The sequence below is a fragment of the Mytilus galloprovincialis genome, chromosome 4 (genome assembly GCF_965363235.1).
Source record: "Mytilus galloprovincialis chromosome 4, xbMytGall1.hap1.1, whole genome shotgun sequence".
Lineage (NCBI taxonomy): Eukaryota > Metazoa > Mollusca > Bivalvia > Mytilida > Mytilidae > Mytilus > Mytilus galloprovincialis.
The window spans coordinates 32261712-32288707 of NC_134841.1; the positions used below are offsets into that span (position 1 = coordinate 32261712).

Consider the following 26996-nt stretch of genomic DNA (forward strand, 5'->3'; position numbering starts at 1 on the left):
CCTTCAAACAATCTATCAACATTAAGGCGCCACAAATATTTATTAATTTGGATCTAAAACATGACAAATGTAACCAAAACAATGACAAATTTCTAGACTCTTATCTGAACCATGTCAATCGCTTAACCAAACCATACCAATTTGGATATTTTGGTTATCCTGCGTTAATTTCTTAAAAATATCAATTTCAATTTTGTAAGTTTGACTTACAATATAGATTCAAACATTTAATTTGCTTTTTATTTGCTCATTTGTAAAGAACTGAGGTAATCATTTTGGGAAGTAACATATCTTATCCATTACCAACTTAACCAAATTATGACAAAATCACTGTACTAAACGCTCTTCGATATGACGACCCTACTACCCGTGAAAATAGTTTACTGCATTTTGTAATATGTATTTTCTTTTTAAGAGTCATCTGCTCGTTTAATGCTGGGAAGGATAAACATAAACTACAGTTGTGCTCCACAATCACCACCAGGGAGGTAATGAACGATATTTTTATGAAATGTAAAGTATCATTTGTTTATACTTTACTATATATAAAAACAAATTTTCTATTTAGGTTGGCAAATACCACTCGAATTTAGATATTAGGGAGAGCTGTACAAATAATGTGAATACACAGAACACTGATCCGATTCATAATTGATTAAACGTAAAACATTTCATTGCTTTTCCTTTTCTAAAATCGTCTCCTTTTTTGTTTATTTACCATTTAAACGGTATGTATCCTCATCTTTTAATGTATTGTTAAATTAAATATCCGATAAATGCACATAATTTTCATTAAATGTTGTCACTGTTCTTTGGAATATACTGGATTACAGTAAGTGATAATACGTTGTTTTTTTATAGAATTTAAATACTTATTAACTTAAATCGGAACTATATGAGCATGTGATTTGAAACGATTAGGTCACCAACATTTTCGTTTGTTTTAACTAATTAGATGCGGATCCAACACTTTGAAGAAAGGGTCCCAAATTAGAGTTCGACATGTTAAGTGTTAATGTATATATATTAATCCATAAATACGGGCACCGTTTTTCGATCTATGAGTTTGACTCTCCATTTCCCTTTTCGCCCCTACTTTGTCTCCCTATTAAGTCTTCCTCTGATTTTTGAGCATTTTCTCCTCAATGCTTTTCAACTTTGACTTGTTTGGCTTTTTAACTATTTTGATCTGAGCGTCACTGATGAGTCGTATGTAGACGTAACGCGCGTCTGGCGTATAACATTATAATCCTGGTACCTTTGATAACAATTTACACCACCGGGTCGATACCACTGCTGGTGGACGTTTCGTCCCCGAGGGTATCACCAGCTCAGTAGTCAACACTTCGGTGTTGACATGAATATCAATTATATGGTCATTTATATAAATTTCCTGTTACAAAACTTTGAATTTTTTGAAAAACTAAGGATTTTCTTATCCCAGGAATAGATTACCTTAGCCGTTTTTGGCACAACTGTTTGGAATATTTGGTCCTCGATGCTCTTTAACTTTGTATTTGTTTGGCTTTTTAACTATTTTGATCTGAGCGTCACTGATGTGTCTTATGTAGACAAAACGAGCGTCTGGCGTATTAAATTATAATCCTGGTACCTTTGATAACAATATACATCACTGGGTCGATGTCACTGCTGGTGGACGTTTCGTCCCCGATGGTATCACCAGCCCAGTAGTTAGCACTTCGGTGTTGACATGAAAATCAATTATATGGTCACTTATCTAAATTTCCTATATAAAACTTCCTTATATAGAAGTATAAAAGTTTTAAAAAAGAATACAAGTTGTCGGAAGGCATCTAAAATACTTCAAAGGACTGTCACAAAGTTGGTCAGATAGACAGGCATGCTTCATTTGGCCGACAGAAAACCAGACGTCAGACAATACATTTTTGAAGAAACTTTGATATTGGTATAATCTCAAATTACATGGTATCCCCATAACAGGTTCTGAATTATACTCTATATCAACTTTATTGTTATTTGTATAATCAAAAATTAATTAGTATTCCCTAAAACAGGTTCTAAATTATACTCTGTATCAAGTACATTTAGCGCATGTTTGGTAAAGATAAACATAAAGTCATGTTTTAAAGATTTCAATTGTAAATTTATGACAAAAATGTCTCAGTAAAACAATTTAAGATGTAAACAGAATAAATATATAATGAGGACCAAAAAATCTGTATCTTAATGTTTTTAATATTATATTTGGTTCAAGATAAATGATGACACATCAGGTCAAGTTGAGCTATTCTCAACATTTGGCGTCCTTCGTCCGTCGTCGTCTGTTAACTTTTACAAAAATATTCTCCTCTGAACCAACTGGGCAAAACTTTACCAAACTTGGCCACAATTTTCACTAGGGTATCTTTTTTACAAAATATGTCCAATGACTCCCTGCTTCCAACCAACATGGCTGACATGGCTTAAAATAGAACATAGGGGTAAAATGCAGTTTTTGGCTTATATCTCGAAAACTAAAGCATTTAGAGGAAATCTGACAGGTGGTAAAAATGTTCATCAGATTAAGATCTACCGCCCTTATATTTGCAGACGAATCAGACAACCCGTTTTGGGTTGCTGCCCCTGAATGGGTAATTCTAAGGACATTTTGCAGTTTTTGGTTATTATCTTGAATATTATTATAGATAGAGATAAACTGTAAACAGCAATAATATTCAGCAAAGTGATTTCTACAAATAAGTCAAATGACCAAAAATGTCAGTCGACCCCTTCAGGAGTTATTGTCCTTTATGGTCAATTTTTTAACATTTTTTTCGTAAATTTATGTAATTTTTACAAACATCTTCCCCTCTGAAACTACTTAGACAAATTTAATCAAACTCGGTTATAACCATCATAAGAGTATCTAGTTTTTAAAAAAATGTGTCCGTTGACCCAGCCTTCAAACCAACATGGTCAACATGGCTAAAAATGGAACATAGGGGTAAAATGCAGTTTTTGGTTTATATCTCTGAAACTTAATTATTTAGAGCAAATCTGACAGGTGGCAAAAATGTTCAATATATTTAGATTTATCTGCCCTGATATTTTCAGACGAATTCAAAAACTCGTTGTTTGGTAGCTGACCCTGAGTAAGTAATTTTACGGAAATTTTCCTTTTTTTGGGGGGTATTATCTTAGATATCATTATAGTATCTAATAATATCTAATACTGTTTATCCAAAGCATCAGTAAATACAGGTAAGGGGCACAGGCTCGTGAGAGCCTCTCGATTATTTAGGGAGACCGACCATTCAACTTTGAGAAGTAGGTTGATAATGTTTTTTGTGTCTATTTTAACTAAGATAAGCGAATTTCTTTGTATTTCGTATGGTAGCTCAGATTTGTTTTAACCAATGTGCATGTAAGTTTAACACAACATCAGTAGTATTAACGGGAAAATGGCTTCTTTCTTTCTTTTTTAATTTTATTTGATTTGAAGTTTCAGAGATATTGGACTTTGAATAACTAAGTGTTTGAATAACTTAATAATTTAAACAGCCGACAGCCACCTATGGTCTTCCAAACGACGAGCAAAATACGTACTCGGAGGCGAGCTGCGGCTAGCGCCTAAACAAAAGGTGTACTAGTTAAATGCAAATGGACGTCACACCGAATTGCAAATCATATAAAACAAAAACATACAAGACTATTATAGGCCAGAGGCTCCTGACTTGGAACAGGCGCAAAAAATTGAAACATGTTTTGTGCATTCCTTCACTAATACCTCTAGCCAATGTAGAATAATAATACAAACACACACAAATACGCACAGTAAAACTCAGTTTAAAAGAAGTTCGATATATTTGATGCAAAAAGATTGAAATTCGAATAAGACCAGGTATCATCCAAATAAAAATAAATTCAGATTTTAATAAGGTGTTGCACTACTAAATTGTAGTATGTAAGTCTACAATGATAATGTACAGACTAAGTTTACATTTGGTTATACTCTGGTTTTTGGCGAAACAACAGGCTTTGAAATTTGAACATTTGGTGAAAATAACTTTATACCGATGTTGTTTTTTTTAACGCCTTTACATTTTGAGTTGATTTTTAGTATGTGAGGCCGTGTTCACACCAAATTCCATGTACAGTAAACTTGTTTACAATTAGTTTAATGAACTGGACATTGGTTTCACATTAAATTTGTTCACATCTATACACCTTGTTTAATTACCTGTACATAAGATTTGTTCACATTTGTAAACTCTATGTCATTTAAAAATGTTTATTACGTAGAATCGAATGAAACGTTTTCGGACAACTTTTCTAGCAGCAAGGGAACGACCATTTGACTCTAAATAGGGGGGATGGAAATATTCCGAACCCCAATTGGATAAAGAAAACAATTCTGGTTCTACAGATGATAAAAAATATTCTGAATCAAGAGTTTCCCCACACATTATAGTGTTAAATGTTGAAGAGAAAAAAATTGATTACCAGCATCGAAAAAAAACCGGAATAAAACGTAAAATTCTGATAATTAAACAAAATGCCCCCCCTTTTTTTTAAGTTAAGTGGTTGCTTCTTTATGAAAGCCATTTTGATGATTTGCAGTAGTTTAAAGATACTAAAGATGTCTCGATTAAGCATTAGAAAACGTAGGCTGCAACAGCGTGCTTACAGACGAAGAAGGATATATTAGGGATCACTATATTTCTATCTTTTCTGTTTGTTCAAATGGTATTTCTTCTCCAAGAAGTATTTGGCAAAGGAAGGGGGTAATGTTTTTTTTTTTTTACTTTTTAAGTGTAATTTCACGGATCCGAGATACTAGACAAACAATACATTTACCTCACACTTTTTAAGTAATGCATTTATGAGTGAATCGTTGTTTGAGTAAAGACCAGTGGCAAATATTTCTGTGTAAGTCAAGTCGATTCGGAAAGACCTTAATTTTCAAATGAATTATGTGTTTGGCAATGATGCTGATTTGAGTCTTGATAAGGGCTTAATAAAGCTACGTTAAGTTTTATTTCTAAACAAAAGTTTAAACAAATAAATATATCAAGTTGAGACAAATATTTCTGTAAGGAACTTCATAAATTATTGCTATAAATATCAATTTTATTAAAAAAAATCGTTTCTTCCTTAAATATGCATGGTGAAACTAATGTTTTAAATGCCAAGTTTTGTGTACACTTAATCTACACAAGGCCTACATCGAGTATCGACTGCATGTAGACAAAACATGATTTACACTACATGTAAACATTGAGTTTTATCAATGGGAACGTAATTTTGTTTAGTTTACGTGTGAGTTACACTTACACAACACCGAGTTTAGGTCAATGTGAACACGGCCTGAGTCTACTACATGTATCATGTCGAGTTAAAAATAATGTCAAGGTCTTTTTCTGCTCCACTTATTTGTGCCAAAACTACATGCTTATGAATATAAAAATTTGGTGAAAATAACAGTTATAGGTACTTTCATTCACAAATTTCTACTCCTTAAGGTGGTACCTAACACTACAGGGAGATAACTCTGTAAAATCAGCAGAACGTTTTAATGACGTTGTGTTGTTAAGGGAATATTAAGCATCTCAACGATCAAAATAAGTGTTTGTCAAACTGCTATATAACCAGTGTATTTTTTCTGATTAAACGGTTGGTTCAAATTTTTTGAATTTTTTACATTTTTGTTAAAGGATCAAAGTAAATACTGTGTCAAAATTTTATGAAAATTAAACGAGCCAAATTAATTTTAGTAAAAGTGTTGGGTACCACCTTAAAAAGACTTTATGACTCCTTTTTTAGAGCTGGTCCATTCGTATCATTCCGAAACATTTAGTTTTCTTAAAAGTTTTATTTTATTGCCTCACTTTATATGTCATGCATAAACAATAAATTAGAAAGGTGAATCGTAAGTAATAGCAAGTGAAAGACTGCCCACATGAGGGACTGCATTTGGAAGACAACCTAAATAAAAATTACGAATGTGACTGTTGGCCGAGTAATGTAAATTCCGAAAATTATGTATACATATATTATTTCAAATGTTGAACTAAGGTTTAAACTGCAAGATTTGTAATTGCTAATCTCAGGAATGCTGCATACAAATGATGATCAATAATGCAAGTTCTTTTTCTTTATCTTTTTCAAATCTAAAGACCACAAACAATTCTCTATGAAGATAAAATGATGATCATTGTGTCACTGCAAAACTTTGATGGTTCTTGGTCGCAATCTTCTGAACTGGAATCGGTGCTTAATATAACGTTTAAGGAACTGGAAGCTAAATTCAAGGTATGATAAGATACAATAGGGACCGTCTTTGGCCTGTTTTTTTTTTTATTAAGATGATATAATATTAAAAGCATGTAGATTCTTATACGATCGGAAAAATATTTTGTGGTTCGTATAATGTTATGATGCGGTCGGCGTTGTCTGCGTCGTCGTCGTACGTGTATGAATATCTCTGACAGTATTAGACAACAAGGTTCCATATCACAAAGGGAAGGCTGAGATTGAGAATGGGGGTAATTTCAAAACATTTGCTGGAATAAGGGACCAAAACGGGACCAAAACCAAGCATGTTTCTAGTTTCCAGATAATATATTGTGTTTAAGTGTATTGATCTCTCTAAAATTGTACTACAGTTTCAATGACACAAAGGGAAGGCTGGGGTCAAAGAGATTGGGGAGGTGTTAAACAATGTTTGAGTTTCATATTTAATTCTTCAAAATTTTTAAATTTTCAATATTTTTAAATTTTAAGAAGACATTTTCAATTGCATAGTATTGCGCCATAGATTTTTAAGATCCTTGAACACATTTATTTTGAGTCAGAAGTAAAATTGTAAAATTTTAGATCACAGGCCAAATTCAGACGGTATCAAGCTTGAATATTGTGGCGAACCTTGCCCTATTGTTCAGGGTTCAACATCTGCTGTCGTATTATGCTGCGCTAAGGGAAACATTTAACTATTAATGCGTTTACATTTTATACCGATAATTTTGGTCATTTACCTTTCCACTTACTTGTGCAGAAACTTCATGCTTTGGAATATAAAAATTTGGTGGAGATAATAATTGTAAATTCCTACTAAATTGTTTTACAGTAAATATATTTTAACGTAACAGAATATTCTGTTCACGTGTTTTTCATGAAAAGTATACAGATTTTGCTCACTTTTCTTATAACATATAGACCGACAAATATTGCACACATGCACAAGTTCCAACTAAATAATACACCACGATGAAAGGCTATAAAAACAACAATATGCTAATTTTGTCATTTCTGTAGAAAATCTGAAATATGACATCTTTGGACTGAAATAACCATTTTATGTCCAAGGTTTTACAGTTTGAAATTAACAATTAAAATCACCGGATTTGTAACACCTCGTTTTTCTAGGCCAAAAGTGCTCTAAGCTTTTCATCTTTGTCAATATCTTTCAAATATGTAGAATGGTTGGCAACCTCTAATAATTAGATATCAGGTCATGCATGACATTTCAAAATGTGTGCAGAAACTCGTGCTATATTATTGATATAACAATAATCCTTGTAATTGTAAATAGAAGACTTACTTCCACATTTTCTTGTACCTTGTGATAGAGTTATATGGCAAAATGTTCCCATAAGAAAGAGTAAAGAGGGTTCAGTCACTCAAAGGTAAGCAAAAAAAATTTGTATGCCATCAGAGTATTCCCTTTTGTCTTTAAATAGAACACAAAACAGCTTTCCAAAGAGATTGTGCAGTTTTACGGCGAGTAATCATAAATGTTAGATGTACACTCCAGAACTGTTTCTTAAAAAAACAAATCTTCTACTTAACTACATACCTTATCAGTACATAAATAAATATACAGGAATGTGCACTTCCATAGTGAAATACTAATAGTCATTATTTCAAAGCTCTTTTTTCAAAGTTCTTTTTTAAATTATTTTAGGCCAGTTGTTATAAAATTAACTGTTGATAATGAAATTAGAGATGAAGTCCTTGTTTAGTTCATTTTTGTTGTAATTGTTCAAGGTATTCATATATCTTTAAGCTTGTACTGGTGATTTTCTTGTACCAATGTACCAATGGTAAACAGTTGTAAGTGCTTTAAGAATGACATGATTTATAACATATCTTTCTTAAGTTCTTCATAAGTATAATGCAATAAAGGTTATAACTCCCTAATGCAAAGTTGGCCTTCGGGCGATTTAGCTATACTTTTTTAGTCTCTTCTTGATACTAGTTCTTCGCAAGTTTAATGTATTATACATTTTTGACATTTTTGGTTTTTCAAATTCATGGGTTTGAGTAGCTCATGAAGGTGAATCTGGAAAAGCACTTCAGAAGTACCCAGTTTTTAAGTGCTACTTTCACACCAATTTCGAAAGAAACTCAAAGTCTTGGTAGCTGAACCTGTGTTCCTAGATCAATTTTCTTCATTTGACTCACATATAACAAGAGCTAGTTGTGCATGACTAATGCACTTCAAGATAGTACTTCACTGAGCAAATCATGATACTTGATGAAGGCATTTTGTTAAAAGATGGGGAATATACAGTTAATCGAAGAACATTTCAAAACTTCTGATTTTACAGCAGTAGCACCTAAAACATGCCTTTTCAAATCTCCTCCTTTAGTCATACATGTCTTATATAGATAGCCATCCTCTCCGTTATCAGGTGATCATTCTAAGGAGTTGGTCCAAGTAAGGAAACTAAAGACTGAAACCTTCAATGGTTAACTCGATTCTTCTAATTCCTTTATAGAATTAAAAACGTAGGTTTTAGAATCACATGATAAACCAGAGAGAATTTAAACACTTGATGATTGGAATGCCAAATGATTGAACACAATTTCAAATCATCACACAAGTGAAAAACTTTAAAGGAAATACAAGAAATACCAAATTCACGGGTAAATTAAATCATAAAATAAAAATATGTGAGAAATTTATTCATATAGAAGGTATACTAGGAGAAACCACTCAGAAAAGGCGAATGCCTCATTGCATCTCCCAGAAGTTGAACTGATAGAGAAAAAATATCTACAACCTCTATAACACTAACTATTCAGTTCTTGAGTGTTTTAATAAACTTTACAAAAATCCCAAATAGATACTATGTTGAGCACCTAAGACCTAGAAATTACAAACATGGATTTTAATGTTCTTATACTCCTTTTTGACGACGCTGTCTATTGGATGTTTCTATTGTTCTTTTTGTCTTCAGGTTTTGCAAGTTATGTTACCTTTATTTAATCACGGTTTTCACTCTAACAAATCTGAATGCATTTAACTATTTCAGGGTAATATTTGGTGTACAGCATTAGTTGTTGCTTTCTTGGAGAAGAATTTCAGTAAACGTAAATCTGAATGGGAAATGATTTATAACAAGGCTATAAAATGGCTAACTTCACAAGACAGAGAAGAAAAAAGTGTCACTCAAATCATAGAGGAAGGCAATGTCATTATCAAAACCATATAAAACTAACAGATTATTTGACATATAGGTATATTAAGATTTAATTGATACAAAACCTCTATATTAACAGTATGATTTTTTTCTGTTCTTCTCTGAAAAGAGTTCAATATGTTCGTGGTAATTAATCTTTTTAATTATGGGTATTTTACTATCACACTTTATGTTAATTGTTATATCAATTCCAAATTTAGATCCTTAAAATGGTATTGACATGTTTTTATTGTTATTTTTTATGAACCTTTATTGTATTTGTGACATTATATACCATATATATATATATAAATATATATATATATGTGTGTGTCAATTAAGGCAACTATAATTGTGTATCAGTTAAAATCAGACATATATGCTGATAAAAATCAGAAATATATTTTCTGTCATACTGTTACCATAATAATTTAATTTGAATTATTATATATATATATATATATAATGTTGTAAATAGGAACATTAGAATGTTTTGCTTAAATTACTGTGACTGTTTTTGGAAACCATACTTCAACTTCAAATGTATTAATTTTGTAAAAAAAACAATGCTTCCGTACTCCTAACAACAAATTCATTTTATTCAAATTCAACTGTGTATGTTGTTTTATTTAAAGCCTTATTATCCCAGGTTAGAGTTGTCTATTTGAAACTCTTGCTACAAACAAATAAATATATAAACAAAGAAAAAACAAAATGGCATATATACAAAGCACAGAAGTAAAAATGAAAGACAACAATACAACAACACATTGGCGGGATGCACAAGAACCGAGCCATGCCAAAGGGTTATTACCATAAATGGACTAAACAGTAAAGGTAAACAATTTTCAGTGATAAGTAAAAAAAACACTATAACACGTAATTTAGATGATAAACAACGTTAGTATCTAGAATCTATACTACAAGATTATTTATGAAGTTGATACGGAAAGTTGCATTTGCAATAGTTAAACTGCCTTCCGATTATATATTGATTATAAATCCTTTTAAATTGTTACGTCCCAAGGCTTTTTTTTGCATTAAACGTAATAAGGAATGCTCATTCCGAAAATTTGAAAGACCAATTTATTTCAGGGAGTTGTAATTATAATGTCTTGGTTATTTTCAAAACCAACAATTTTGAATGATTAGATATTTGAGGAGCTACATGAAAAAAACAAAACCAAAATTTATTTTGAAATTCATCTTAGTCACCTGTGTCTGAATTAGTTTCTGAATTATTTCTAAAATTAATAATTAAGAAAAATATGATATAAATCATGGGAGTACCGATATGCCTACTACTGATCTAATGGTACTGTCGTTCAAAGGCAGTCAACTTTATATTACCCTACACTTTACTTCCCTGCTAGGTTCTATTAATGAAAGTTTTACTTTCTTAATTTTTTCGAAGACATTTTGAGACCTAAAATCTTATTAAAGTAAGTAGAACAAAAATACTGATCTCCAACGAAAATTTTAAAAAAACCTGATAAAACTAATAGTCGATGAAACAAGTGACAAATAGATGCCATATTCCTGAATTGTTAAATTAATTTCCGAAGCAGAATAAATGGAGAGTTAAACATGGTTTTATAGCCAGTTAAAACTCCCACTTGTATTACAGTTGCTCATAGTTCCGTCATATTGAAGAAGAAAAAACCCGGTAATTTGCACCATATGTGTATACTCATATGGTTCAACCAAATTATTGTTCAAATATTGACTTAAAATTAATAAACATAAGGTTACTGGGTGTTTTTTTTTTATATTTTTTATATTATAAAGCGGTATAATACGGTTACTTTAATTATAAAACCATTAATTTATTGAGTTTGTATTTACATTGTATCATAGATCAAATGTAATCGGTCAGTGTATGTTCACTTGTGTTAATATGTCTTTTGATTGAGTTAAGCCATTTCAATTGATATTTTATAGTATGCCTTTCTATGTTGTGATGTTACACTATTGTTTCAGATAAGGGTGAAGGTTTGGTACCATTAAACCGTTTGAACCAGCTGTAATTGTTTGCACCTGTCTTAAGTCAGGTATCTGATGTTAAGTAGTTGTCGTTTGTTGATGTGGTTCATAAGTGTTTCTCGTTTCTCGTTTTTTTTTATAGATAAGTCCGTTTGAATGGTTTTACACTACTAATTTTTGGGGCCCTTTATAGCTTGCTGTTTGGTGTGAGCCAAGGCTCCGTGTCGAAGACCCTTCTTTGACCTATAACAGTTTACTGTTATCAATTGTGATTTAGGTGGAGAGTTGTCTCATTGACACTCATACCACATCTTGTTATATCTATTGAATGGTATTATGGATTTTTTTCTAATGAACTGATCGAAAATACCTAAATGAATTTTACTCACAAAAATTAAAACACTACTGTTCTGCTGTAAACCACCAAAATATTCCTTCACTAATATATTCCGATTAGTGGTACAACATTTATATGCTAAAACGGCGGGAAAATCTGTTTTTAATAGTATTCCTATTAAACCATACATGTAATAAACAAATCATATACAAACAATAAGATTATAATCACCGTACATGTGATGTCCGATGTCTGACAAATCTAATTATAAATGATTGTTATAAATATAATTATACATCTTTTAACTTCTGGATTAAATGTGGTATATGAATATCTGTCGAGTATCCGGATTTCTTTTTTCTTTTCCTATTGACACTATAATGTTGATTATGCCAGATAAAGACAGTTACATTGTGGTTTTCTGAATATTAGATTGCCAATTATTCTGGTGTTGTTATCCGAAAGGAAAGTCTACCTTTGAGTCGCAAACAAACGTTGACAGATCTACATCAATTATTCGTTTTCTCCTAAGATTCGCAGGATGTTCGCATTCAATATGGATGAATTCTGATTTTGCCAATCGATAATAAGATTCTTGGATCGTTGATATTATGTAATACATATGACAATCACAATTCCAGGGATTGTTTGTTAATTCTAAATTATAGTTTATTAATTCAAAGGCATAATTTCCTTTGTGATTTTGATATCTCCAGAACCACTCGTTATCCCATTCGGTAAAATTATTGTACATCAAATCAACATAGGTAAAGTAAGGTTCGGTTAAATCATAAGTCCAGTTGAGATTATTTGTAAATTTATTCACGTCGTTATTACTTAGATTAAATACTACGATAGAAGGAGGAATATATGGCCATGCTTCCATGTACGTCATTTTATTATGTGAAAGATCAACGGAACGAAGTTTTCTAAGGTTGGTATGAAACACCGACATACCGATTGAAGATATTTGATTGTTTGACATTACCAAAGTTACCAGTGTATCGCCAATAAGATCAAACATTCCAGATTCTATAACTTTCAATTGATTGTCTCTAATATACAATGTATTTAGCACTTTTGTATATTTGAAAGCATTAGGGTCTACTGAGATGATTTTGTTGTCATTCAAATTTAGTGTTTCCAGCTGGTAAAACAAAGGAATATACTTATGAATTCTATCATCATAAGATGCAAAAGCAGTTGCATTAATAAGTGTAATTTTGTTTCCAGACAAGTCAAGAGTATAAGCTTGTGGGTTACAGTTTTGGAATACTGGCTCGTTGATTTCAGATAAACCAAGGTTGGACATATTAATGTCGGTGACAGTTGGATCTGAACATCGACCGGACACAAAAGGTATCAAGTGAAGTAGTATAGAGAGCATTAATCTTTGTAACATGTCTGTCCGTTACACTCTTAATATATCTGTAAATTAGAACAAACAAATGAAATATGAAATGAATATTTAATATATTGAAAGAGGGACGAAAGATACCAAAGGGACAGTCAAACTCATAAATCTAAAACGAACTGACAACACCATGGCTAAAAATGAAAAAGACAAACAGAAAAACAATAGAACACATGACACAACATAGAAAACTAAAGAATAAACAACACGAACCCCACCAAAAACTAGGGGTGATCTCAGGTGCTCCGGAAGGGTAAGCAGATCCTGCTCCACATGTGGCACCCGTCGTGTTGCTTATGTGATTACAAATCCGGTAAATATTCTAATTCGGTAAGTCACATTCATGAAAGGGAAGGGGATTGTAGTTACGACGTAAGGAACATATCCGATATCATTTGTGAAACGGTTATTCCATAACGGTCAACCATATAACAAAACATTGACTTGACATATAACAAAAAACTGGCAATCTGTCAATTCAAATCGGCAGCGAACACACTAACTTATTAATTCAGTATTTGAGTTTACCTTGGTTATTGATTTAAAACTGCATATGATTGGAATTATTATTGCAGTTTTTTTGTCAAAATGTTTAAAGATATAAAGCAACTTGGTAACTTTTAACTGGCGCAAGCTTAAGATTGAAATGATTGAACTTCATTTTTACAAAGATAAAAAGATAGAGTCTATAAAAAATAAAACAAAAAATCATTTGATATTTGGTGGTGTTTGTGTTGCTAAGTCTTCAGTTTTCTATGTTGTGTTTTGTGTACTGTTGTTTGTTGGTCTTTTTTAACCATGGTGTTGTCGGTTTATTTTCGAGTTTGAGTTTGAATGTCCCTTTGGTATCTTTCGCTCTTTTCTAACATAATAATTCGTTTATTTTGTCTGACGAAATAAACACAGATAATCAAATACTTATCATATACGAGAAAATTGACCAATATTAGATTGTACTTGTAGAATATTATTAGCATCAATCGAATGGATAACAATTGTCATATTCATGACTTGGGACAAGCATTTCCTTATGTAGAAAATGGTGGATTAAAACTGGTTTTAAAGCTACCTAAACATCTCACTTGTATATTCATAAAAAGAAATTATTTGCAGAAATGTGATTTAACATGTCTGAATGTCTTGAAAATAAAACTTTACATACCTGTTAGATGTTTAAATAAAAAATGCAGTAAACATGAGTATGTCGAGACGTTATCTATATATTTCTGTAGTTATATACATCGTATACAAATATTACATTATATTTAAATCTTCTTCAAACCAACAAAACAGCAAGTCGGGATAATTCCTATGGTTGCATAAAATATGCACAAACTTTTCTATCTGGTTTTATCTTTGTCAATAATCTTATTGGACGATCCTACGATTTAATAAAATTGAGAATGGAAACGGGGAATGTGTAAAAGCAACAACAACCCGGCCATAGAGCAGACAACAGCCGAAGGCCACCAATGGGTCTTCAATGTAACGATAAAAATCCCGCACCCGGAGGCGTCCTTCAGCTGGCCCCTAAACAAATGTGCATACTACTTTAGTGATAATGGACGTCATACTTAACTCCGAATTATGTACAAGAAATTAAAATAAAATCATACCAGACTAACAAAGGCCAGAGGCTCCTGACTTGGGACAGGTGCAAACTTGCAGCGGGGTTAAACATGTTTTTTTAGATCTCAACCCTTCCCCTATACCTCTAGCCAATGTAGAAAAACAAACGCACAGTAAAACTCAGTTTAAGAGAAGTCCGAGTCCAATGTTAGAATATGAAACAAAAGAAAATAAACAAAATGACATTAATACATAAATAACAACAGACTACTAGCAGTTACTGACATGCCAGCTCCAGACCTCAATTAAACTGATTGAAAGATTATGTCTTCATCATATGAATACCAGGCACAATCCCTCCTGTTAGGGGTTTAGTATTATACCATCATAAAATATATGAGAAGAACATAACCCGTGTCATGCCAACAACTGGTTTTAGAATAAATGTGTTTAATTCCGATGCAATGACCCTATAAGTGAATCAATATTAAAGCCAAAATATGCAATATTTAATGACCTGACAACAGTATCGTAACTATATCCCTTTTATCGTAAAAAAGGAAAATTAAGTACTTTATAATTCCAAACATCGAAACCGTTATGGTTTAATGATCTAAACTTTAGCCGAACTACACATATACCATGTTGAAACACTAAAGAAAGTTTAGACAAAATCACCCTTTTTTTCAAGCAAAAATATATCGAAACCAACAGTGTAATGTAAAATATCATATGACACCGGGAGGTCATATGTCTATTGTAACTTACGCGTATGAAGCTATAACCAATAATTCATAAATTTCAGTCTTAGATGAGAAATTAAAAAAAAATACAATAACAAATTTCCCATTGCGCTATTAAGATGTTAAATTATTTCAAATCAAATCATTCAAGTATCTAACATGTATGGTTAAAGTAAAATCACAAAAATACTGAACTCCGAGGAGAATTCAAAACGGAAAGTCCCTAATCAAATAGCAAAATCAAAAGCTCAAGCACATCAAACGAATGGATAACAAAAGTCATATTCCTTACTTGGAACAGGCATTTTCTTATGTAGAAAATGGTGGGTTGAACACGGATTTATAACGTGAACAAACACACAGACATAATAGGTAAAAATGTCAAATATACAGCTGTTATAATCTTAATCACTAAAATAAAAAATGTAACAAAGAAGCACAAAATGACATATATACCAAGCATATTAGCAAAAATTAAAGACCCGAATACACAAATATGCCATAGTACAATAACACAATGACGAGATGTATAAGTACAGAGCCACGTCATATATGTAACGAAGAAACATAAAAAGGCATATAGACAAAGCACAAAGCAAAAAAGCAACAAACAAGTTTTACAATAGCAAATAACGGGATGTAAAAACTAAAAGTCTTTAAGAACTGTGACCAAGTAGCTAGAGCAACATTGACTCTAACATTGAATCGTGTGTTTGACGTCAGAATGTAAACGTCTCATACAGGTAGAGATATAAATAATGTTGTCGTTCAAAGTATGAACATTTTATATTCTATAGTTCTTTAGGCATATCCTTTTTCCTTTTTTTTTCCTTCTCCAAGTTGCCGCTTGTCTATATTGCACTTTATTGTGTATTTCTTCTTAAAAAAAAAACCCACATCATTATGTATTAAAAAAAGGGCATATACGCAAAGCATTAGCAAATATGTAAATGTCAAATATACAGCTGTTATAATCTTAATCACTAAAATAAAAAATGTAACAAAGAAGCACAAAATGACATATATACCAAACATATTAGCAAAAATTAAAGACCCGAATACACAAATATGCCATAGTACAATAACACAATGACGAGATGTATAAGTACAGAGCCACGTCATATATGTAACGAAGAAACATAAAAAGGCATATAGACAAAGCACAAAGCAAAAAAGCAACAAACAAGTTTTACAATAGCAAATAACGGGATGTAAAAACTAAAAGTCTTTAAGAACTGTGACCAAGTAGCTAGAGCAACATTGACTCTAACATTGAATCGTGTGTTTGACGTCAGAATGTAAACGTCTCATACAGGTAGAGATATAAATAATGTTGTCGTTCAAAGTATGAACATTTTATATTCTATAGTTCTTTAGGCATATCCTTTTTCCTTTTTTTTTCCTTCTCCAAGTTGCCGCTTGTCTATATTGCACTTTATTGTGTATTTCTTCTTAAAAAAAAACCACATCATTATGTATTAAAAAAAGGGAATATACGCAAAGCATTAGCAAATATGAAAGACCAGAATACAAAAATAATAATAGAACAATAGCACAATAGCGGAATGTTTAAGTACAGAGTCACGTCATATGTATCAAAGAAACATAAAAAGTCACTGACAACCCAATATGAAAGATTATGCCAAAAACACAATGACAGGATGTATAAGCACAGAGCCACGTCAAATGGATATCACCAAAAACAGACAAAACAGTAAAAGAAGTATTAATAAAGACAAATAAAAGAACACTATAACACGTATTTAGATGATAAACAAAGTCAGTACGCAGAATCTATATTTCAAGACCAACATGTATTATTTGTGAAGTTGATACGCAACATTTATCAACAAGGTATTGGTACCTTCCGATATTTTTTTTAGAATAAAGAACGAGAAGTTCTTCGAAATAACCCTGGTTCAACAACTTGCTGCTTAGACACGTGTGACGTCTGAGTAGAAGCTGCAAGCTCTTAAATACCGAAAAAGTTGGGAAATGTATATCCCATGTGCGGGTGAAGTTGGTATAGTGCTACTAAGGTGGGGTAAATTGATAATTTGGAAATCCATAATTTGGAAATTGATAATTTCAATATAGAAATCGTCTCGTTTGTTATAGACTCTGGTACTGAGATGACTGTGTATGTCAAGAAATTATCCTACCAAGAGGCTTTCTTTGAAAATATAAGCAGATAAGGGGAGAAAACTCCTATTAAATTAAATATTAAGCGTACTTCGACGTAAATGAATTTGCGTTGTGTCATGTCATAACTTACAATTTGACACAAACATAATGTTGATAAGTATAAAGATTTCATAAGAATTACAATTACAAGCAAAATTTAGAACATGACCTTGATCTTTGAACTTGGCCTCAATTTCTTGCCTATGGACCAAGGACCTCACCTCTTTGTAAAAGGACGTTATGTCACTATGAGTTTGAGTGGATTTGAGTGGATTTTAACATGCCATATCTTGAAGTTTTTAAGAGAAAAAATTCAATGTAAGAGACGGTTCCGATATCTCATCAGTATTAATGAGTATGTAAGCATTCACATCAAACTCAATATGAGTTATGAGATAAAGAATGACAGGAATGATTCAGGAATCATAGAACTATTTCCAGAGGAGACAATGACGTTGCTATTGTCCGAATAGCGAATAAATAACTGTTTCAAATAATGCAGAAAGTTAGGGAAAATATTTGCCTCCAGTAAATAATTCATACCCAGTATATAGCTTTGGGACTATTAGTCGTTTTATAATAGTCTTTTAAATGAAAATATGTGTTCCAATGAAAAGTTCTTAGAAAGGAAAGTAAATTGTTTTTGAGCATGTTGGCATTCACATAAAACCAAATCTGATTTATGAGATAAATACGGTGTTATACTTATATATTGCATTAGCATAGCCTATTAGTTTCAAACGCGTGCAAAAAGTTGACATGCTGCAATAAAAAAGCATCATTTGTATGTGTTAATTTGGGACAGAGGTAGGGCCAATTTCACTTGAACTTAGGAATCAACAATACTGTTTATAGGTGGACTCAGAAAGAAACTTTAATCTTTCATTGCTATCGCTACATAGCTATAGGTCAGACTTATGTTTACAGTAGTCTTCTGATATTCAAATCTCGACAATTTATTCAGAATACAAATAAAGGATTAAAGACAGGGGGATCTGGTGGATCAAGTACGTCAACAGATAAACTAGAACATGCACCAATATGTTTCTGTGAAATTATCAATCCTTGGAAAGATAGGAAGATTTGATCACAAACTAGAGTGTACATGTTAGCCAAAACATCTATATTCATTGAAATATTGTTTTATATACTTCACATGTATATGTCAATGTGACCAAATGAACTGTATATATTTTTGATTTCTTTTGATATTTTATGCTGGTCAGTATTTTTGTGAATTTACTTGTTACTTTTGTCATTTGTATAAAGAAAGTACACTGATGCAAAACTATTTGAACGATGAACAAAGAATGGAATTGACTTGAATAATAAAGGCAACAGTAGTATACCGCTGTTAGAAATTCATAAATCGATTGAGAAAAATAAAAAACCAAATCCGGTTTACAAACTAAAACTGAGGGAAACGCATCAAATATAAGAGGAGAACTACGACACAACAGAAACACAACATTAAAATGTAACACACACAGAAACGAACTATAATATAACAATGGCCATTTTCCTGACTTGGTACAGGTCATTTTGAGAAAAAAATGATGGGTAATACTAAAACCTGGTTTTGTGACATGCCAAACCTCCCGCTTTGTGGCAATGTTAAATAAAACATAAAAATGACAACATTACATGACAGGACTACAATACAAATAAATGGAAGAACATATAGGACAGAGAAGCACACGAATAATAGCTAACAAAAGGTACCAGGTTTAAAATTTAATACGCCAGACGCGCGTTTCGTCCACACAAAACTAACCAGTGACGCTTAGATGAAAAAGTTCGAAAAACAAAACAAGTACAAAGTTGAAGAGCACTGAGCACCAAAAGTTGTGCCCAATACGGCTAGAATTTTCTGCCTGGGATAAGAACATCCTTATTATTTAGAACTTCATACTTTTGCAAACAGTAAATTTTATAAAATGACTATATAATAGATATACATGATAAAACCGAAGTGGTGACTAACTACAGAATAAAGGTGTCAGACCACCAATTAAAAATCCCTATCTGTTCAACCAAATTTTGCAATTTTCACAGCTTTCTAAATATTTTACCTTAAGTTTAACTTCAAGGAAACCAGGTATATCCTGAATTGTACATGTATCACCTTCCTACATGCCAATTTTCAACCAATGTTTAAAGTCTTGTTACAAATTTCTGATTTTGAAAAGACAGGTACTACCAAAATAACTCCCGGTTTTCTGGAAATCTTAAATTAGTGTACTATGTAGCGCATTAATCCTGAATTTTTAATGCAAACTCATAGACAAGTGAATTTTGGCTCAAAATGGTCTAAATATATTTCCCTTTCACCAAAAGTTTCGTTTCTGCAAATTTGTTGGTTAGTTTAAGTAAACAATGACATCAAAAGCACTATTTTGTGTCAAAGTAGGAGTAATTGGTGGTCTGACACCTAAAAACGGATATATTTCATAAAACTACCTAAACCAGCACATAAAAATACACAGCGCCATAAACGCACAATGTAACGTCACATAATTATGAATTTCTAAAAATAAAATCCCAAAAATAAGATAGAATTAGGATAGAATTCAAGATTATATTTGTAATGCTGATATAACATTTATTAATAACAATGAAAATTACAATACTAATTAATATAAAGTTGTAGCAGTAATTAGATAATTAATTGTATAATCTAGCTATGTTGGTGTTTCTTCTGAATCTAACTGCAAACCAAAAATATCGTATACATTTCGTTGGCCCAAACTAAAATCTAATAGATTAACCTCTTCCTCTACCTTTCAACCTTAATAGATAAAACCACTAAATTGGTACTTAACTGTTAAATACGGGCACTTGTCTCTGACAACATACCTATATACCACAGCAAGGTGTATAGGTAAAACAAAGGAGTAGGTCCGGTAAGGGCCGATTTTGGCCTCAAATTTCAGGTTCATCTAACGAAAGTTTTTGGACACTTTTTAAACACGTTAGTATCTATTTCAATTGATTCGATTACTGTATGTGAAAGATTTTAACTGATTTAGTCATTAAAAACGCTCTGATTCAAGCTTAAATATGAAAAATCTATCAAATATGCCAAAAAATGTCACTTTTCAGATGGTTTTTGTAAAAAATGAAAGTGGCCGCATCCGTGTTCATCCTCAACCTTTATATATGTTTTGTATTTTTATCAAATACAACTTACATTTCAATATTATGAATGAACACGAATGCGGCCACTTTCATTTTAGACGGAAACCGTCTAAAAATTAACCAAAATGCTAAAATTTTGAAGATTTCAGTAATTTAGCATGACTTAATGATGCTAGAACGCGATATTTGTGCATGGTATTGTCCAAAACAGCTCATACTTATGTAGCAGAAGCATTTTACTTTTCAAAATATAGCTTAAAGATTACATTTTCAAAATTTTCTAAAACTGCTATATTTTGGGGCCAAAAAGGGGTCTTACTGAACCTACTCCCTTCAGAGACAAATGCCTTTGTAATTCAACAGTTACATGTCTTATCAAAGTACAGTAAAATTATAATGAGATTAGCTTTTGACTATGGCAATTAACAGATGAATATCAGAGTTTGAATATACAACCAATTTAATTTCTCAAAAAACAATATTTTGTACGTTAATCAATATACAACTCTTGACCATAGTACAAGTAGAATCATTTTTATATAGTATCTTCTGGCTATTCCAACATTTGAATTTGCCTTTTAGTATTTCTTATACCAATAAAGAGAGCGAAAGAACAACAAACTATACAAAGCAGTTGAAAAGGCTTGACTCGTCAGCTCGACACAAAAGCCCACAAGAACAATTAACAAAAAGGCTAAAGTACCGATCTGAAAGATCTCGCAGTTTGCTGAAAGCTAGTTTAAATCAAATAATAACAAATAATAAAAATGATGTATTCAATCATTAACAATATATGTTTATAAGTAAACGTTTAAAAGTCTGAGTTTCAAAAATAGACGTCTTTTTGCAATCATTTGCTTAAGTGGAGCACTATCCAATAATAGGAACTGATGTGTTGCAGTGAAGCATTTGTGAAGAAAGGCTATTCAATGGTCGTCGTCTTAGCTCTTGAGGATTCTCACATACAATTAATCTTGACAAAACATCTCCGTGTATAAAGGAATGATATGATGAAACAAGATGACACATATGATAATCACAGACCCAAGGATTTGAAGACATCACTAGGATATAGTTTGACATATCACTTAGGTAGGAGCGTTTGTGATTGTGATACTGCGTAAACCAGGTGTCATTCCAGATGGTAAATCTATTATAATCAAGGTATGTCATTGTCTTATATGGCGGCTTTAAGTCATATGTATAATTCAGTTTGTTGGTAAATTGGTTTATCATATTGTGTCGAACATCAAATATAAAGAGCATTGATGAGGGCTTGATAATGTAAGGCCACATCTCCATCGAGGTTAGTTGGTTATGCTGAAGATCAACCTGTCTTAAATTTCTCAAATTTGAAGTAAACACGCCATTGTCTATGATCGATATTTTATTATGGGATAGTTTCAAGCTTTCTAAAAGAGGAATACTGTCGAAAATCCCTGATTTAAGTTCAGTTAAGGAGTTATTTGACAGATCCAAAAGATGAAGATTCCTAGAAAATGTAAGAGCTTTGTCAGTGATATTGCTAATTCTGTTGTTACTTAGGTTCAACGATCGCAAATTCTGAAAGAACGGAACATATATCTGAATGCTAGAATCATAAATAGCAAAAGCATTGAATTCAAGTGATGTGATGTTATTCCATGAGAGATCAATAGCTGAAGCAACCGGATTACAGCCTGTAAATAACGGTCCGCCTAATAGTGAAATTCTTTTGTTGGTCAAGTTAAGACTCAATGTATTTGAATCAGCACAAAGTGACAATGCTTTATCACAAAAATTACTAGTTATCAGGACTAGAAGCAGCATACACATCCGATTTGACATTCCGCTGTTCCTGCAATAGTAAAAATGTAAATGTTAGAATCTAACTTCTTTAATACCTGATTTAAGCCAATCTATTAAGATGTGTGCCGATGATATTTAAAGTTTTACTTACGTGTAGCTAGGGGCCATGATATCAATAATAGCCAAGCATATCACAGAACAGCCTGCGGTAACCGTGCCAAAAGGATAAATTGAAAAAATAAGTTTGTAATTATTTTCTATATTTCAGATACATTATGAAATAATCGTGATATATATTTATATAAGGCACAATGATCATTGTTGGAAGAACAACTGATCAAATATAAGTTGCAAATTGCTACCCAACTTGGTTATGTCTTTTTTGTGCTTCTGGCATAGCCACTGTTGTCTATCTTCCTTCAATTTATGTTTGGTTTTATTATGTGTTGTTAGGGGAATTCTGTCACCAATATCAGTCGGGTTAAAGTGGCATTGTTAGGAAAACATTTCAATTATTTTTCTAATGGAGGCTAAAAGTATAATTTACTGCACTTTCAGGACAATGGCAGTTGAAAATGACATTTCATATGCCATAGGCCTTATATTTTTCCAAGTGGCGATTTGTAATGGGTACTTTATTTGACCTCAAACAACCAAAATATTTTCCCATCATCTAAGATGTACAATAGAATTTAGATTTTTGTGGGTTTAAAATTACAGAATAAATGTATGCGCGCGCTTTTGCGTTTTTCGGTTTTTCGTATTTATTTCTAATGTAATCTATTCTTAATTAACCAAATGTCGTGATAATTTATAAACTTGAGAAACTGATTTGGATATTTATATCTTACCTTAAGCTGCAGGGACGCACTTTAACACTAGGTATGTTTCTTCATTTTTTGTTTTATAGGGACAACATAACTTATGATATTTGTTTTAACTAACTGACTGATCAAGTAAATATAAAACTGCACGTATAGTAAAAGATATCATTGCAACTATAGTGATAGATGAATGTTTCCCTGTTACAGATGATAGAGACAAAGTTGACTGTCTCTTTTGTATTTCACTTTTTGTTATTCTTACAGCTTACCAAATACGGTATATGGGTTTCTTTTCTTTAGAGACGGTTCGATGATCTCTAGTTTACAACCGGGTATGTGCAGATCCTACTCCACAAGTGACACCCATCGTGTTGCCAATGGCGAGCAACCATCCGGTTAGGAGGTGATTTTGTTAATGTCATAAGTGAATTTGAGCTTTCACGAGACTGGTTAAACCAAGTAGTCATTGAATTGTCCTTGCACCTTAGAGGAATATGTTATTATTGTATGTCCTATTATGTTTAAAAATAAAACGCCTAGGTTATATAATATATATCTATATCCATAAACCATCCTTGTTGAAAAAGTGCGGTATTTTCAAAGTCTCTATCTTGATTTTTACATCTAGATGACCGTGAGGGCATTCCGATGTATTGCTATTGCCTAGATTTGGACACGTAACATTCGTTTTAGGTTTGTAACCAATCTATAAACATGATAAATACGCGGATATTTTAAACTAGTGCAAACTAATATTCATTATCGTTTGTTATAAATTCATCTCTTCAATGAATACTGATAAAAAAAATTGTTTATAACAAATTAATAATATGAAAATGTTTTGTCGTTAGATATAAGTGAAGCCCAGGTGGTCGTGTGGTCTAGCGGGACGGCTACAGTGCAGGCGATTTGGTGTCACGATATCTCAGTAGCATGGGTTCGAATCCCGGCGAGGGAAGAACAAAAAATTTGCGAAAGCAAATTTACAGATCTAACATTGTTGGGTTGATGTTTAGACGAGTTGTATATATATATATATATATATATATTATATATATAATTAAAAAATCATTGGTAATATCTATGCACACGAGCCGAAAAATTGTGTGTAAACATGCGGAAAAATATCTCAAGAACATTTTGCGACAATCCCGGCAAGTACCGGTAACTGTGTAATTGTTTTTGAGGGAAAATATGAATGCCTACTCATATCCAATCATTTAGAAAAATCGAATTTTTACAGAAGAGTGTTCACCATGCACTTGCAATACATTATTATTAAAATAGTAGAATAAAATGATAAACAAATTGATGGAAATTATATATAAAACATGTAACTGTTATATCAATACCAAACCAGTGTATCCTGATTAGTATCAGTATTAGATTAATAGTTATTATGGTGCGGTTGGATTTCATGTCATTTATTCGGCAGCAGTCATTTGCGCCAATGTTTTGAACTCATTTGCGCCTCTTTACCTGTACACTTATCTATCATAAATATTAATGATTAATATATATGTATTCTTAATTTTGGCTTAATAAGATATTTCACCATGAAGATGAGCATCTGGAGAGAAATGACTTAAAATGCATTAGACCGTCAATGTTTGTGTTTTTGGACAATAAAGTGAAGTTAGAAGCTACTACATACATTAAATTGGGAAGTACTCATGCAGCAGCAGTAAGAAGAAGATATGTTTCAGAAAAGGAAACATTTGCCATGTAAACTGACGGTTCCAAGTCTGAATAAAGTAGTAGGGAAGTCATTTTCCTTCTAATTGGCACAATCGTATGTTTTATTTTTGGCGCAAATGATTCCATGTAATTTTAAAACGTGTGGCGCAAACGTAGCATAGGAGAAAAAAGTAGTGGCGTAAAGGGCGCATTTTTGACGCAAACGGATCTCTCCCATTTATTCATCATCCGCGCACAACTTTGTCTCAGAAAAAAAAAATATATTTCTGTACATTAACCTCAGTTTCAGGTATAAAGATGTGATTTTTTCTGTGACAAGTGCTTTTAACCATCCACAAGAACTTGCGGTGATCCGATGTTCAGTACTTCAGTACTTTGATTTTTTAAGTCAAACTTTAATATAAAAAAAAATATGCTTAGCCTTTAAAGGTTTCCTTTTCCACTCTTTTCATCAAGAAATTGAAACTCTTTATAAAAAAGAACATGTAAAAAATCAGTGTCCTTTCTTAAATTGAAATATAAAAAAGAATGCATCAATATTGAGAAATTCCTCATCTTTTTGGGAAATAAAATAACAAATTTTAGAAATAACATTAAGCGAATAAATATTGGAAAATTGCATAATGACTAGCTATAAAATAGTTTGGATTAGCCATAGAATAGTGTGGATCACAGCGCCGATGATGCTGTATTTTTTTTAGTTTCAAATTCCTCAGGCAAAGTTGACTCAATATGACTAAGGCTATTTTGCAGGTCGATTTCATCTTATAGCTCTTTAAAGGTTTCTGTACGTACACATCGTTAGTTTTCAAATCCTTGGCTTTAAACATTCCAGGTGAAGGTAAATCAAGAGAAGCGCTTCAGACGCAGGAAATTTATAACGTGTTGTTTTATTTTCTTTTTCTTCAGGAAGTTGAAAAGTGAAAGCCAATGACCCATCTGTACTTGCAACATGAAGAGGTATATGAACGAAAAGGACTTAATAAGAATATTCATCTTCGACCAACCTTGTCTTAGGCAATTTGAACCATCTTTTTCTTAACCGTACATAAAAGTATGCTATAAATCATCTTACATCAGGACAGCTCAAACGAGCATTTATTTTGCATTGATTAGGCCGTTAGTTTTCTCGTTTAAATTGTTTTACACTTGTCATTTCGGGGCCTATTATAGCTGAATATGTGATATGGACTTTGTTCATTATTGAAGGATGTACGGTGACCTATACTTTTTAATGTATGTGTCATTTGGTCTCTTGCGGAGAGTTGTCTAATTGGCAATCACATCCTCTTTTACTATATTAGGTGAAATTCACGTGAAATAATTTCAACCGAGTGTCTCAGAAAATAAAAGTTATTCAACAACTAAAATATTCATATTTAATGAATATGACTAACGCATGGTGCCAAATATAAAAAAATCGCTGATTTTTAGTAGTCCGAGATTACTCTGACGTCCAACGGCTGTTTTGCCAGACAAGCTGGGGCCCACGTCCGAGATTACTCTGACGTCCAACGGTTATTTTGCCAGTCAAGCTGGGGTCCCACGGCCCCAGCTTGTCTGGCAAAACAGCCGTTGGACGTCAGAGTAAAAATCCGAGATTACTATGACGTCCAACGGCTGTTTTGCCAGACAAGCTGGGGCCCCAGCGGTTGTTTTGCCAGTCAAGCTGGGGTCCCACGGCCCCTGCTTGTCTGGCAAAACAGCCGTTGGACGCCAGAGTAATCTCCGACTCATTTTTAGTTGATGAGTAAAATTATGTGTGCGGCAAACAGACAAAATCAACAACTGACAGATCTGAAATAGAATGATTGTGTCAAACAAGAAAAGGCATTGTCATTGCTGAGAACATATCGATGGAAGTTTGATATGAACAAAGGAGACGCACGGTCA

At 32.4% G+C, this 26996-nt stretch overlaps 1 protein-coding gene and 2 long non-coding RNA genes across 3 annotated transcripts; 1 reads left to right on the forward strand and 2 right to left on the reverse strand.

The window, feature by feature from the left end:
* The first annotated feature begins 365 nt into the window (after positions 1–365).
* LOC143071901 (uncharacterized) lies at positions 366–9590 on the forward strand. Its single transcript, XR_012976990.1, has 3 exons — positions 366–488; positions 6138–6273; positions 9279–9590. It is a non-coding gene; the product is annotated as an uncharacterized LOC143071901 (long non-coding RNA).
* Positions 9591–11890: 2300 nt separating this feature from the next.
* Positions 11891–14467, reverse strand: LOC143071900 (uncharacterized). The gene is made up of 2 exons (XR_012976989.1): positions 14322–14467; positions 11891–13173 (listed from the first exon to the last, which is right to left on the reverse strand). It is a non-coding gene; the product is annotated as an uncharacterized LOC143071900 (long non-coding RNA).
* A 7085-nt stretch (positions 14468–21552) lies between these two features.
* Positions 21553–23515, reverse strand: LOC143071902 (uncharacterized). The gene is made up of 2 exons (XM_076246573.1): positions 23433–23515; positions 21553–22630 (listed from the first exon to the last, which is right to left on the reverse strand). Exon 2 carries the CDS (start codon positions 22618–22620, stop codon positions 21664–21666), a length of 957 nt encoding a protein of 318 aa, XP_076102688.1. The 5' UTR covers positions 22621–22630; positions 23433–23515; the 3' UTR covers positions 21553–21663.
* Between the last annotated feature and the right edge of the window lie 3481 nt (positions 23516–26996).